A 16,295-nucleotide genomic window follows, 5' to 3' on the forward strand; every position below is an offset into this window, starting at 1 on the left:
AACACAGAAATTGTTGTAAAATCTGCTCTAAATATCAGCACTTTGTACATTTGATGTCCTCCAACTGGATGGAATCACAGTCTGAGGCTAAATGCGTCATGTAATAAGAAAAACTGTAAACTGATCAACACTGTTGATTTTCTCACAGGGCTGACAGCGGGGCAGACAAGTGTAGGTAAGAATCAAGACCACATCAGTAGCAGACATGTGTGTGTGTGTGTGTGTGTGTGTGTGTGTGTGTGTGTGTGTCTGGAAGTGCAGATATAGTAATCTTGTTCCACATATCTCGGCAAACCTCAGTGCAACGGTTGGTTTGTTTGAGGTGTGATATCTCAGTGCCCCGCTGTACTTTTGTGAAGTTGAGCCCTGAATACAGTTGCAAGCTACGGAATGTGATTGTTTTGCCTTTTTTATTGGACAAACAGCTCCGATCACAATGCCTGGGAACAAACAGAGCGCCGTGCACAGACCGGCCTGTCTGGGGCTTCAGCTTTTTTGCTTTCTCTTGATTTCTGTTTCTGATCTCCGAATAAGACATAGCAAAGGCCACACATCTGAGCTGTAGTTGTGGGATTAGAGATAAGCATTCGTGATTGTCCAGGAACAGAAGGTAAGTGAAGGCCAAACACAGATTAGATCTTGTGAAGAGTCATGAGAACTGATGTCTTTAGACAGTTTTGTTAGTATGGTTGCATTTTTTGGTGTGTTTTGTGCGAGGAAATGCTCTCTGTGAAACACTCTCCACAATTCTTTTTCATTTGTGTCAACTGCACTTACATCTGTTTCCAGAAAAAAAAAGTTAGTTTTTCTACATCAGCTCTTGTAGAGAAGTGCTGCATGATTCTGTTGCTCTTTTGTAAATCTCTGAATATAAATATATTTAAACTGAATATAAATATGTACTTCACAAAACTTTCAAAGGTTTTAAAGACTTAAAAGGATAGTTCTGAATAATTTGAATTTAGTCATTTACTCACCTTCAAGTTATTCCAAACAGCTATTGATGCCAGCGGCTATTGACTTCTGAATATATATATATATATATATATATATATATATATATATATATTAGGGGTGTAACGATACGCGTATTCGTATTGAACCGTTCGGTACGACGCTTTCGGTTCGGTACGCGGTACGCATTATGTATACCGAACGGTTCGTTGGACTAATTCATTATATAAAAAAAAAAAAAAAAAAAAAAAAGAGAAATATAATGATATGCGTTCAACAAGGTAGCCCAATAACCCAAACAACGTAACAGGCAACGCCCCTGACACTCCCGAAGAAGAAAAAAACACCAACTTATATGTTTATGTTAGGCTACTCAGCAGGCGCTCGCTCACTCAGTACGCGCTGAAGGCTCGTTGCAAAATGGCCAATGTGTTTAACATACCAGAAAAAGAAGATCCTCCAATAACCAACAGGTCTGGTGTTTGGGTGCACTTTGGATTCCCTTTAAGCTATAATGGTGATGGCAAGAGAGTGGTGGATAAAAAAACAATGGTATGTCGCATCTGCAACATGACAGGGTACACCAGCGGGAATACAAAAAAAAAAAAAAAAAAAAAAAAAACACCAGCGGGAATACTTGAAACATGTCAACTCATTTACGCTGACATCACCTTATTGTGTCAGTATCTGGGAAAAGACGAAAAAAATGAGAAACAAGCACGCAACAAACTATCCCTGCAGCATTTAGACACCGGTATTATAGCTTACAGGGAATCCAAAGTGCACCCACACCAGACCTGTTGGTTATTTTAGGATCTTATATTTCTGGTCTGTTAAATGCATTAGACATTTTGCAACGAGCCTTCAGCGCGTGCTGAGTGAGCGAGCGCCTTAGGGGCCGTTCACATATCGCGCCTAAAAACGCATGGAAAACGCTAAGCGCGTCTTTCTCCTCCTTTCCAAAGCGCTCGGGCAGAAGCGCTCATGAGGCGTCTGTCTTTGCTAAGCAACAATGACGTGCTCTCTCCATGAGACGCGGAAATTTCAGCGAATGATAAATGGATTTGCAAGCTCTAAAAATCGCTTGCAGTAGCTCTGCTACTAAATTTATTTCAAAATTGCAATCCATATACAACTGTGAACAGCTGTTCCTTCATCTTGGCTGAGTTTTCAACGTTGTTACGGGAAAGGATGAAGCTGATTGGTTAGTTCTTGTCACATGACCCGCGGTGCGCTTGCAGCATTCTGAAAAGTTGAGATGTTTTTACATTTTGCTGTATCTAAAACGTACCGAACCGAACCGAACCGAACCGTGACATCAGTGTATCGTATCGAACCGAACCGTGAATTTTGTGAACCGTTACACCCCTAATATATATATATATATATATATATATATATATATATATATATATATATATATATATATATATATATATATATATATATATATATATATATATATATATATATATTATTATTATTTTTTATTTTTTTTTATTTATTTTTTTTTCCGTACCATGAAATTCAGTGGCTGTTTGGTTGCCAACATTCTTCAAATGATCATCTTTTGTGCAGGAAAAATAACCTCGGAGAGGTTTGGAATAACTTAATAAATGAACATTTTCATTTTTGGGTGAACTGTCCCTTTAAGCTGAAGTCATTGAAACCTTAGTTAGTAGGTCTAAAGTCTCTTTCACATTGGCAATGAGACAGAGATACAATAATTGTATTAAACGCATTAGATGCACATTAGACTGTACTATTTTTGGTTGACATGCTCTTGAAATAGTGCACCAGAAGCGATGCATTGGTTTGTTGTTGTGACCGATCCATTCTTTGATTTGGAGGTCAAATCTGAACAGGGGCTGGTCTTCTGTCCTGAAGTGCTGCTCTTTTCTGAGTGGTCAAGACTGTTGTCTGACCACCACCACATGCCAGTTTAACCAGTGACATGAGGAACAGCCCATCTCTTTTGTTTCATGTCACTGGCCGCCTGTGGATTTAGAAAAGCCTGTAAAACCCCCACAATGGGCGCTGTGTGAAAGTGTGGCTTTAACTCATTATCTCACGTCAATACAAGTTTTAACTGAGCCTTTGGATCTCTGCAAAGGACAGCTCTCCAGTGTCTCACATTGTTATTTACATGCTGCTGACCACCTCGTTTTTGGATTCTTTTTTTACATAATTGTATAGATCCATCGAAAAGTACGTATATTTGATATCACAACCGCTTCACCTAATGAGATTGAATTGGATTTTCACACCCAGACCACAAATGAGTGACCTTTAAAGCTGAAGTACAGTTGAAATAATGTCAGTTTAAAGAGATAGTTCACCCTGAAAATGCAAATTCTGTCATTATTAACTCACCCACAAATTGTTTCAAACCTATGTGAACATAAAAGAAGATATTTTGGGAAATGTTGGTAACCAAACAGTTGACGGTAGCCTTTGACTTACACAGTATTAAAAAAAAAAAAACTACTATGGAGTCAGTGGTTACAGTCAACTGTTTGGTTACTAACATTTTTTTCAATATCTTCATACAGGTTTATAGATAACATAGCATAGCATATATAACATCTAATTTCTGAGATTTTATGTGAAATAGGACTTTCTGGAATGATTTGCTCACACACAGTATTATATAGAGAGAGAGCAGAATGCTACTTTGCTCTGTCTCTTCAATATGAGGTGCTTGAATGCGTCCAGTGATCTGTGCTTGAAAGCATACGAGTGTTGTGCTCTTAAGAGGGTCAGTCCAGGTGAAGTGTGTGACTCCGGATGAGGACATCAGCCGCAGGCTCTACGAGTGCAAATCCCTCCATCATGGTGTCTCCCAGCCGCAGCCAGAATTAGCCTCAGATTACTCGCAGCCATTTCCATAACCCTTTCACCCTCACCCTCTCTCCTCCTCGCTATCGACAGCACAGCTGAACCCAGCACACCACAGCATGGCCGCTGCACTAGAGAAACTCAGGTTACAAGAAACAAGAAAGAGAATCCTAAACTGAGAGAGATAGAAGGTGAGCACCTACTTCAGAGTTTCTTTCAATGGTTTCTTCAGTAGAAACCTGGAGGTTCTTTGTTGTGGTATCAAACTGTTTTCCTGTAGTATGTGAGTGATTGTTTCATTTGGTTATGATCTGTGTATTGCATGATCATCTAAATGAAGCATCTATAGATCCATGAAGAACTTTTAACAACCACGGAACCTTTTCCGTTCCTCAAATGTTCTTTGTAGAGAAACAGTTGTTCTTCACACCAAGAAAGAAATGGTTCTTTTAAGAACTGTTCACTGAAAGGTTCTTTGAGGAACCCAGAATGGTTCTTCTATTGCATCGCTGTGAAAACACTCTTTATTTTTAAGAGTGTTTGTTGACAACGGTCATGTTGGCGATCAGACAGATTATAATGTGTCACTAATTATCAAGGCTATTTTAAGATGTCAAGGAGAGATCATGTGTTTGTGCAAACATATACATTTGAAATGATTTGTGTTATATATTATTGTAAACGTACTACATGTGAAGAGAGCAACCTCTTTTTGAAATTTCTAATTTCTGTAGGTTCTTCGTATCTGTTTATTAATATCTTAGAACTTATTGGATCCTTGAATCATCAGATTGTTTGCTTTGTTCACTTTTTAAAGTTAGAGTAGTTTAGTCTACACTGAAAGTTTAATTTGTTTAAAAAAGTTTAATTTGAAGCCATTTTCACTCAGAAATTGATAGTAAATTTCACAAATAAATTCAAAGCAACACATTAATTAAATATAACATGTTGAAGTAGAAAGACATAATTTTTTTTATCAATACTTCTATTTACAAGTTTAAAATAATAATATTTTAGAGTGTATTTATGCAAACATTTTCATTTGTTGAAAACAAGATTTAAGCATTTGTGCAACGTGGAAATAGAAACTATACAATGATGTGTCTTTCTGCTAACTATTATGCCTTATTCTAAATTATATTTACATTAAACAATATGCAGATACAATTTTCTATAGTTTTTGTATTGCAGTTTTGCCATGTTTATAAAAGAAATAATGGAAATACTTAAAATTTCGATGTATAATGCATTATAAAGGTATTTATAATGTACACTGTGATGCATTATATCTTTTTAGACAGTATGTAATTGTAACCAAAGTTAAAAGGCATTATAATATATTTGAAGGTTTATTTTTTTTTTTATTAGTTTTAATGCATTAAGTTTTCTAAAGGTGTAAAAATGAATAGATAAGTATTACTGCATAATGCATTATAACTGTGGTTATAATTATTAATGAGATCATGTAATGCATTATAAGGTGCATGACAAGGCATAATTTAATATGTTGAAACTACTATATATATAGGCTATAAGTAAAATGCTACCAAAATTTCTTAAGTTTCTCCCTGTTGTACTGAAACAGCACCAAAACATTTTTTTTTTTTTTTCTTTTTTTTGGGGGGGGGGGGGGGGAGAGCCGTTGGTAGCAGGTTGTATTAGAAGTAATTGTGTTTTTCTGATTCTGGAGGACATTTTATTGGACAAAAAGTTCTGTATTCTATTTGTAATTCTATTGTAAGTGCCAGATGAGTCATCAATATTTTTGGCCTAAATATATTTTGCAGAACAGGGGGAATGTGCATTTTAAATGTGTCTGCCAAGGTTTATTTATATTATAGCTCATTGAACACAAGCAAGTGTACACTAGCACATACTGTAGATGATCAAACAGACATGTTAGTGTCAGTCTAAATCTTACACCAATTCCTATGTACAGTACAGCAGGTGTTTTGAGGGTGTGTGTGTGGGGGGGGGGGGGGTGTAATCTCTGCTTCTCTCAGGGTAGATTTGTGGTTCCTGTCACTGAGTTGGGTCATTTGTTAGAGCGGATGACTGTGGGAGATCTATCAACCTCATCCTCTACCGCTTTAACCCTGTAAAGCCTTCTGTACACACATTTCTTTGAAGACTTTTAAACACAATGCTTATTGTCATCTGATTGATAGTTTATACTTTTTAGCAAGTTAAAAGCCTTTTAGTATCACTGTAAAACTTCCCCCTTCAGACTGTGGTTCACATGTCTTTTGTTATGAAATCGTATAGTTCAAAATGTTATAGTTCAAAATGAACTCATACTGGACTGAAATGTACTTTATTATCTACACATGTACGTCTTTTTGTTTTCTTTTTTTTTATCATATTAAAAGACGAGTGTGAAATATGATCATTAGGCTTTTGAGGAACATTTATTTGTTCATCTCTCAATCATCGTTATAATGCATTGCATTGCATGTTTTGAAACTAGAGATATTTGATCATAAGCTAAGCATTTATATGTTATCTAATTAAGACATATTATTGGGAGGTAGTGGCAACTGATACATGCATTTTATTGAAGCAGTCTGTTAAAAATATCCTTGATTTACAGTACAAGCTATCAAAATGTAATAAACATCAGCATCTACAGACTGCGTTTGCTCGGTTTGAGCCTCAGAATAAAAGTGAGATGTTTTATTCTCCTTGAGTATGAGCCCCTAAATTATCATTATATTATATATGAGAAATAAAAGCCTAATGTATCAAATAGGATACAAAACATAAACCACATTAAGCACTGTTTGTTCATATGTCAAGCTTTACAGGGTTAAATGAAAAACGTCTGAAATGTTTTTTGTATGTTTCATGCCCTCTAATTACTGTGGTCATTCATCACGTTCCTCTTTCATTATGGTTTTTGCCGTGGTCTGCACTCTTGCACATTATCACACTTCAGTTCCTGTCACATTGATCTAAAACGCGTAGTGAAATGGTAATGAAAAAAATAATAAATCCATCAATTTGGCATGGTATTGCTCATATTAAACAAACCCCCAACTTTAGACCAAATATTACACTTCATAAGTGATGCATCACATTTCCACCGAGAACTGCCTAGCAACTACATAGCAACACATTACCAACTATACTATACTACTGTATGCAATACTACACTGGTCAGTGATATTACAGATTTATCTCTTTCCCTGTTTCTACATTTAGATTATCTTTGCCATCATATATATATAAAAAGTCCATCTTTATATGCTAATAATTTAATAATAACTCTAAATATAATGTTTAGATTAGTTGTCAAATTCAATATCTGGTTTTTAAACTGTACACATGTAACTGTATAAATTACGTTGTTATGCCAAAATAAATATCGTAGCATTTAAAGCAGTTGATTTTAGTGTTGAATTTTTATTTATGTGGACAAAGTATTTGACAAATACTGATAGTAAGCATCAGAGAGAAACACCGAATGCACTCTCTCTCCGCTTGATAACACAATGTAGCATGTTATTTATAAAGAGAGCTGAGGCAGGCACATCTCAGAGGAGTCGCTCGTACACATGGACTCGGCCCGGGGCATATGACATGTGCCTTGGGTGCAAAATGAATGGGGGCGCCACAGGAAAGTTTTTTTTTTTTTTTTTTTTTTTTTTGGTTATAGTTAATTTGGTAGCACTTTATTTTACAGTCGTGTTCCTCATGTACATACTATGTATTTATTATAGTAATTACAGTAACTGTGTAATAACTAGGCACTAACACTGAACCTACCCCTAAACCTAACCCTACCCCATGTAGTTACCTTGTATTACCAGAACTTTCTTAGATAAATACACTGTAAGTACACTGTAAGTACATGTTAGTACACGTACTGTAAAATAAAGTGCAACCGTTAATTTTATAGTACAGTAAAGAAAATAATTTTTTTTGTGGGTGGGGGTGGTGTCTAAAATCTCACCCAGGGCACTGACAGAGCCTGGGCCGCCCCCACTTGTACATGCATTGAGCCGCGTTTGAAAGCAGCTCGACTCGATCCCTCTCAGCTTTAGCGGGTGCCAGCGGATTGTTGTGAATGGAAAAGAAGGAAGCCTCTTGAGAGCAGGAGATCTCTCCACTGACAGCCAAGCCCAATTACTGTGACATGAGTCAGAGAGCATGTGCGTTTCGGAGGAGAACACTGTGACGTCAGAGGAGTGTCTCACTCCAGGTATGTGTGCGTGCTGAAGAGCTCTATTCCTGTGATTCACTCTCAGCAAACACACTAAAGGAAAGATGGCTGATGATGATGATGAATTTAATGCTGGAATGTCTGGTCGAACGCTCTGTATGTTTGTAAGTTCTGCAGTAGCTCCAGCTGCGATTGCTCACTGGCTGTGTGGATTGTGAGGCTCCCAAACTTCTGCACTGTCTGTTGAAGCTGTCCCGATTGGGAAGAGTTGACTTTCACTAGTCTTATGTGAAGTGAAATGACGAAGAAGTGACATGACATTCAGCCAAGTATGGTGACCCATACTCAGAATTTGTGCTCTGCATTTAACCCATCCAAAGTGCACACACAGAGCAGTGAACACACACACACACAAACACAAACACACACACACACACGCACACACACACACACACAGACACACACACACACACACGCACACACACTCACACACTGTGAACACACACCCGGAGCAGTGGGCAGCCATTTATGCTGCGGCGCCCGGGGAGCAGTTGGGGGTTTGGTGCCTTGCTCAAGGGCACCTAAGTCGTGATATTGAAGGTGGAGAGAGAGCTGTTCATGCACTACCCCCACCCACAATTCCTGCTGGCACGGGACTCAAACTCACAACCTTTCGATTGTGAGTCCAACTCTCTAACCATTAGGCCACGACTACCCCCTTTTTTTTATTTATTTTTTATTTAATTTTTTTGTAAACCTACCTTGTAAACCTACAGAACGTTGCTACAACCTTTTTCAAATGTATGTCCCCCCAGGATCATTCCTAACAGTCTTCAACAGATAATAAACATTTTATGTATTGAAAATTATAGTGAATTTTGATTCAATATGTTTAAAAAATATATTATATATAGAATCAAATAATTGAACACTTTTTTTTTTTTTTTTATTCCTGTTTGTTTGTATAGAAGCAATTTAAAATATGTGTAGGACCAAATGACTTATTTATTCCAAATGAACATTAGATTTGTGAATATTTAATTAAATCATTAAATATGTCAAACATTCATTGAATTAATTCATTATTAAAGAAATTATAAATATACATATGTATATACATTTTAGCATTAGCTTGCATCCATTTATTCATTTTTCGCATTATCTTTGGATTGTTTATTATTATTATTATTATTATTATTATTTTTATTTTATTTTTTATTAATTCATTCATTCATGTAGCTGTATTAGCTTATGGTATTAACCATAGTCCCTGCTAATAAATAAATAAATAGATGGGGGTTTTATTTAATGATAAAAACCATATAACTGCACCTTAACTACAGCACACAAAATGTTTGACTTGTTAGCATGCAAAACTATATTTATATTTATTTATGTATCTTTCTTTGAGTTCACATTTCTTTTGTTAGCCAGCTGCTCCACCAGAGGGCCGTTCTGCATGATTGACCACTCTCATTCAGTGCAGTTTGGTCAGTTCAGACACACACTTGTGCCACACAGACTCAGGAACATGATGTACCTGTTGCACATGATATAATCACAGGAAACACAACGTCACAGGTCCTCCAGTGTGTGTGTGTGTGTGTGTGTTCATCGCTGTTGAGTGAGTGACTAAAGCCAGCTCAGAACAGCCTCTCACCACACACTGTGGTTTGCTGTCATGATTTAATCGGCCCCTGCGTGAGGCCTTGAAGTGGCTGTGATGGGGCCTGGGACTCCAGTGCTTTCAGGGCCCATTAGTCTCTATGGAAACTCACCATCCTGTCAAGAAACAAGACTCATATATGGTCTCTCACTTATTTGAATGCCATAGATATTTTTTTAACTGACAGAAAGAAATGTGAATGTTTTATTACTTATAAAAGGGCTTAGAATTTATTAATGGGAAATAAATTGAGAAACTGAATCATCACGGTCATTCTTTCTCTTTCTTCCTTTGTATTTAAGCTATTTGCTTTTGAGTTTCTGGCACAAAATGACTGGGGGGCCTCGGAAGTGCGCCCTCTTGTGACCATATTCGCCCTACACCCATATATTAAGCAAAATAATTGCTTACTGTTAACATAATTTTAGTACTGATCTATCATCAAACTGGTTAAAATAAATTTAGAATAAATCAAATTTGGCATCAACGAAAAATAATAAGATTTGACAATATGTCATGTAGGACTAATTTAAACACTTTCTGTGTCATGACATATAATACTTCATCATAACGCATTCATTATGCATGGCACAGGCATTTAAAATAGTTTTGCCATTTATGTGCTTTTAAAGTAAAAAAATAATAAAAGAAAAATTGGAAAAGAAAAATGAAAGAAAATTATCAAGGGGCACCATGCAGGAAACGACACAAAAAAGAGGAGCAGAAAAATATAAATATAGAGATAAAAATCACTCGACTGTGTATTAGCCCGTAACGTTAATGTAGTATTTTGAAATAGCCTTTTTAGATCATCTGAACTAGCAAAACTGACACGTGGAACGTTCTTGCTTGAGTTAGCTGCTTATTTAATTTTACTTTATTTCTTTAAAATAAATGTAAGCTTCTGTCATGTTGTTTTTCATATCAGTTTCATTACTGCTTGCTTTTAATTCACCAAAAAGTGTCTAAATGTCTTTTGAATAAGACCATGACTAAGACTATAATCTAGCACAGTGGTTCCCAACCTTTTTCAACTCGCGGCCCACACAACCAAACACATATGTTTGCGCGGCCCACTTCAAAAAAATTAACTGACCCCGCTATTGTTGGGTTAATAACTTAGTACTCAGAAGCTAGATTTTAAACTATATTTATTGAATAAACTAGGGCTGTGCAATATGGACAAAAAAAAAAAAAAAACTATCGCGATTTTTTTGATAAATTTTGCAATTGTGCTTTTACAGTCATAAATGCATTCAGGATTAATTTGAAACATATTTCCAAAAGAAAACCTTTATCAAAAAGTTGTAACATCTCTAGAACAGACATAAATCAAAATTATCACTATAGTAAAGATGTAAAAAAATGTATAGACTTGTGGCAAAAAAAAAAAAAAAAAAAACTTTTTTTTCTTTTTTGCCATGCATTGTTCAGAAACAGAAAATAATTGGCGGCCCACCTGCAATACCACCGCGGCCCACTAGGGGGCCGCGGACCACAGGTTGAAAACCACTGATCTAGCATTCCTACAATGCAATAATTAAGTTTAAGGATGTCATTTTCCACTGTATGTATGCACATAATTAAAATGAAAGTTATGGCTATGCTACTTAGATGAACTACCTTTAATTACTTTTAATCAGTATTATGTTATGTTTTATTATAATAAAGTTTTGAAAAATCTGCAATATCTAAAATCTCACCTAGGGCACCAACAGAGCTTGGGCTGGCTTTTATACAGCGCTTATATACTAGCTGTTACTTGTTGAATTCAGTCTTTTGTGTGTGAGTGTGAAAGCAGGAAGCGAGCCTCTTTCACAAGCTCTTGTTTCTATACAGCAGTCAATTTAACCTTGTGAATGTAAATGAATGTGACATGTTATGTAGACAATGGTGAGAGGAGGAGATCACTGACATGAGAAGGCGAGGAAGAGGAGGAGGAGGAGGAGGCTGATTCACACACAAGTGCAGTCAGATGACTGAGATTTAAAATGCAGTATGTCTGGAAACAAATAGCATATGAAGCTGCGAAAGGAAAATGGGAAAATGGGTTGTTTGCTCTGTGTTACTGTAGTTTAGAGATGCACAAGTATTACAACTCTGTATTAACAATAAAACACACAAATCAGTCATTTTTAGACTTGCTACCATGCTACAGTATTTAACTGTTATTGAATTAATAGTGTTGAACTGATTAACTTTCAGTGATGACCACAAATATAATCTATCTAAAACTTGAATGTCAGTAAGATTTGGATCAAACTGATCAAAAGTATGTGTGTGTGTGTGTGTGTGTGTGTGTATATGTATATATAAAACACTTATCACAAGCTAGAATGAATTGTGGTCGTAGTGCATGTAGTTCATGGAGTCTGTCGCTGGAGCTCTTACTGATGTAGAAATGTCACACAGACACAGCTGCTCAAAAGGCCACAGACACTTCACACGCCTCATCTTTTTCTCGTCCGGCCCGTCGTTCTCACATTGCTCTTTCACAAATCTGCTCTCCGATCTTGTGCCTTATGTGGTCAGAATGTGTTAATGAGTGCTGCCACTGATTGGCCGTTTAGCAGAATAATAAATATTGTTGTTGTTAATTCACCTTCAGCCCACTCAGCTGTGTACACACTTCCACACGGGGATTTTCCATAAGCATTAGAGAGAGAAATAGAGCAGTTTGTGTGTGTGTGTGTGTGTGTGTGTTTTACAGCATGCCGCTCACACTGACACTGAACTGGTGTGACAGTCACCCGGTCAGCTGACAGCAAATACTCAGCTCTCATTGGCTGCCACTGAACAACCTATACAGCTTTAAAAATAAACAGTGCTCCCTCAAACAAGCAGGGTGTGTCCAAAAGAGAGAGCTACGGGACAAGAGACTGCGAGAGAGGGAGGGAGGGAGTGGAAGTTGCACAATATATATATTTTATCTATTTTTTAGTTTTTTTAAGTGCCCTAAATTCTTGTTGTCTTGAATGTTTTACATCACAGTTTTCATATGAGAGGCTTTAGTGAAAGTGGAGGTCTGATGCGATCCTGCCTATGGGCTGTTATGGATCACCTGAGTCACATGCCTATGCATACTGTGAAATAATCAATTGGTCCATGTTAACACTTAAACTGCATGAGAGAGGTTTAAGTTCTGAAACTGCATTAACACAGTAATGAAGCAGAAACAGGGATAACTCATTTTGGCCGAACTTTAAGCAGCATGTATGCTTAATGGAGAGGGCAATCCAAGATTGCATTGCAAACAACATAAAAAATGCATCCAAGCTGAACTGAGAGAAATGCCCTTTATGAATGCAATTCATTTAGTAATATAGAATATCTCATCTAATTTCAAATGAAGTATTTCAGCCAATATGTGTGTGCTGTGTATTTAATAATTATTATATTTTTATTTTATTTACTCGAACATTTTATTTACTTATATTTTTATTTATTTTTTATTTTGTTAACAAGGGAATGGTGTGATATATGAGTGATTGAGAAGCAGGTAAGCAGTGAGTCTCAGTGTGATGAGCAGTATTACTGTAGTATGTGTATGTGCTGCAGTGAGGAGCTGTCCGATCAGCACCACACCACTCAATACTGCAGCACACTGTGGGCTACTCATTATTCTTATTTTCATACAGTAGGTAAGAGATATGTGATGTCATTTACCAATTTGGACAAATGTACTGTATGTCCCTTTAAGGCTGTACGATGTAATTTTAGTGACAATCATTTTATATATGACCCTGGACCGTCATAAGTTGCACGGGTATGTTTGTAGCAATGTAAATATATATATATATATATATATATATATATATATATATATATATATATTTTACATTTTTACATTTTAGTAATTTAGACATCTATTTGAGGCCACAGTAAAAAAAGAAAAGCTTACTAATTTCAGTGGACATTAGAGTGTCCCATGCCGTGTTTGTTTTCAGAGCCCTCTAGTTTCCCAGAATTCTCATTGTTTGTCACATGACTCATTGTTTGTCACATGACTCATTTTACTGTTGGTGTCTATGCAATGCCATTATAGGTGTACTTTTGAGTGTGTGAGTGTGTTCATGAGTGTGTGGGTTTTGTGCAAGAATTGTGGGGATCTTCCAGGAAGGAGTGTGACTTGTGCAGTACGTGTTAAGTTCTGTGTAATGAACACAAACGTCAAGCTGCGCATCTGCGTCGAGCACCAGCAGAGTCTGTATCTGTCACACATCCCGGTGAAATACACAACATGGAAAATTTCGGAATGTCACTGACGTAAATCAGTGTTATTTTAGTTATCTGTATATATATATATATATATATATATATATATATATATATATATATATATATATATATATATATATATATATATATTAGTTTTTTATTTTAATATTAGTTTTTTGTCATTTTATGTTAGACTTTTTGATTTTTGTTTAGCTGCCTTTTCAAAATATAGTGTAATATATAATATATTTTTAATTTATTTTATTTTAGTTTCAGTAATTTTAATACTTAACTTATTTTCAGTTAGTTGTCAAGGCAACATTTTAAAAACATTTCAAGATTTATTTTAGTTAGCAAAAACGATTTTAAATCATTCTGGTTTTATTTAAGTTAACCATAACAGAACAGATGGAGGAAAAACAGTAGCTTAGACACTAAGACATTTTGTTGACACTGCATTGAGAATGAGTTAGTTTTAATTATTGTTTACATAATTATTATTAATAATATCAATATTGTCAAAATTGTGATTTACATCATATTTTATGAATCACCAAAAGATAGTCCATGTTTCGTTGTGCTATTAACCTTCTGAAAAACATTTGCAACATTACAGAGATAAAGTCTCTAAATGCATTCTCTTTGCAGCAGCCATTAGAGCAATGGTTTTGTAACACAATCACTGTCTTCTGTTATAAATTCCAAGGCAATTACTGTCAACCTTCAAATTGCTCCTATAAACAATGCTCATCCTGATGGCTAACGTAGTTTGTGGAGTTAAAGGCTACACATTATTTAGCCTATTTATATGTCGATTTATCCCCCTGTTAGCCGTTGAAACTGTGTTTAGGGACCATATATTTCTTTTAAATGTGTCTGATCAGTGTCAGGTGGACATGACAGCCTTATTATACAGTGTTTACTTCAGATGAATTGGTCAGCTGGCTGTGCAGACAACCCATGTGTAGTTGATCCTGAAGTAGTTGATTCTAGTGGACGTGTGGCATGAACAGCTGCTGTGTGCATGATAGGTCAGAGCGCTGCTGTGTTCTCACTTCATAACACACATCTCTTTTGCTTTTCCTCTTACATTTAGATGTGCACCCATAAAAAATGAGTGGATTTAAGCTACTTACACAGGGCTTCAGTGTTTCCCACCTATGTTTGATTATTCGCTGTAAGTTATGTCACTTAAGAGAAACATGAAATATAATTAGTGCTGAAAAGGCGTGGACAGTTGTTTCTGCACCTGACCTTATTGAATATGCATTTGTAGGAGTTTGCCATTCAGATGCAAAAAAAATTATGGGAGGAGAATATTAAAGTGAATCACGCAATGCTATTTATTTAGGGTTTGCGCTCATCAAATTACTTGTACTTGCGCCACTTTTTAGCATTAGATAAAAAGCATGTCTTAAAGCAGGTGGAAATTTGCCCTGCTCTGTGTAGATTGCGATGGTCATTATGGAAATGATCTGGCTGTGTCTGTGTTCTTTAATGTGTGCATTGTTAGTAAATCACACACACACCCATCTGTGCTTTTAAGGAATTGTGCTCTAATGCTAATTTGCCCTGAAAGTACAATTGCAGGGTATTTAAATATGTTGTTGTTGTATAAACAATGAAACAAATTTATTTTTTTTTTGTTTTTGTTTTTTTGTATATTTATTTTTTTATAGTGTTAGTTGTGTTGCTATGATCTTCAACCATATGGATAGTATGGAAGAACACTGGTAAATTTAAATAAGAGTTCTAATTAGAATGCTGTCGGTTTATTTAAATTTTACCCCAAACATTTTTCATTTATTTATTTTTTTACACTCTTTACAGATTTAATTTACATCTTTATCCCAAATCAAGCTCATTGCTTTACTGTCAAATGTGCAATTCCAAATACTGCACTTATTTATGAAATCATAATTTTATGATTTTACAAATGTTTTTTAGTTATTTTATAGCTAGCAATATCACCTTAATATGTATATACAATGTCTGTATGTCGGAAAGTGCAAATAAAATAACAAAAATTACTTTACTGCAAAAACAAAACAATATTATATATATAATTACAATAAGTCAATAATAAGTTTTGTATAGACTGACCTTAAATTCACAAAAAAAAACAAAAAAAAAACACATATAGCATTAACATTAGTAGTACATTTCTTAAAATCTCTTTATTACGTTAACCACCATTAAAGCAAAGATGGTAAAGAAAAAGTAACCAGAGTTTATCACAAATAGCTGTCCACAAGCTGAGATAGATACTAATACATGGAAGATACACAAACACATAAACACAAATCATTATCATGAAAACAAACATGGCAATAAAATAATCAAGAAAAATTAATTAACCATATTGATTTTAACAAGTCCAGATTATCTGTTGCACAGCTTCTCATTTGATTAAATGTTGACTTTAATGAGATGTTACATAAAGTCCTAATGTACATA

General features: G+C 35.5%; 1 protein-coding gene across 6 annotated transcripts in view; it reads left to right on the plus strand.

Moving 5' to 3' along the window:
- The window catches only part of gramd1bb (GRAM domain containing 1Bb), a 138,828-nt gene that overhangs the window by 77,498 nt on the left and 45,035 nt on the right, over window positions 1-16,295 (plus strand). For 2 of the 6 annotated variants that reach the window (XM_052582485.1, XM_052582486.1), the window contains exon 4: window positions 149-175. The exons of the other annotated variants lie outside the window; for them this stretch is intronic. In XM_052582485.1, the coding sequence (XP_052438445.1) occupies window positions 149-175 (27 nt within the window). The remainder of the gene's footprint in view (window positions 1-148; window positions 176-16,295) is intronic. 6 annotated transcript variants of the gene reach the window in all.

Source organism: Carassius gibelio, chromosome B18, assembly GCF_023724105.1.
Source record: "Carassius gibelio isolate Cgi1373 ecotype wild population from Czech Republic chromosome B18, carGib1.2-hapl.c, whole genome shotgun sequence".
In the NCBI taxonomy this organism is placed as follows: Eukaryota; Metazoa; Chordata; class Actinopteri; order Cypriniformes; family Cyprinidae; genus Carassius; species Carassius gibelio.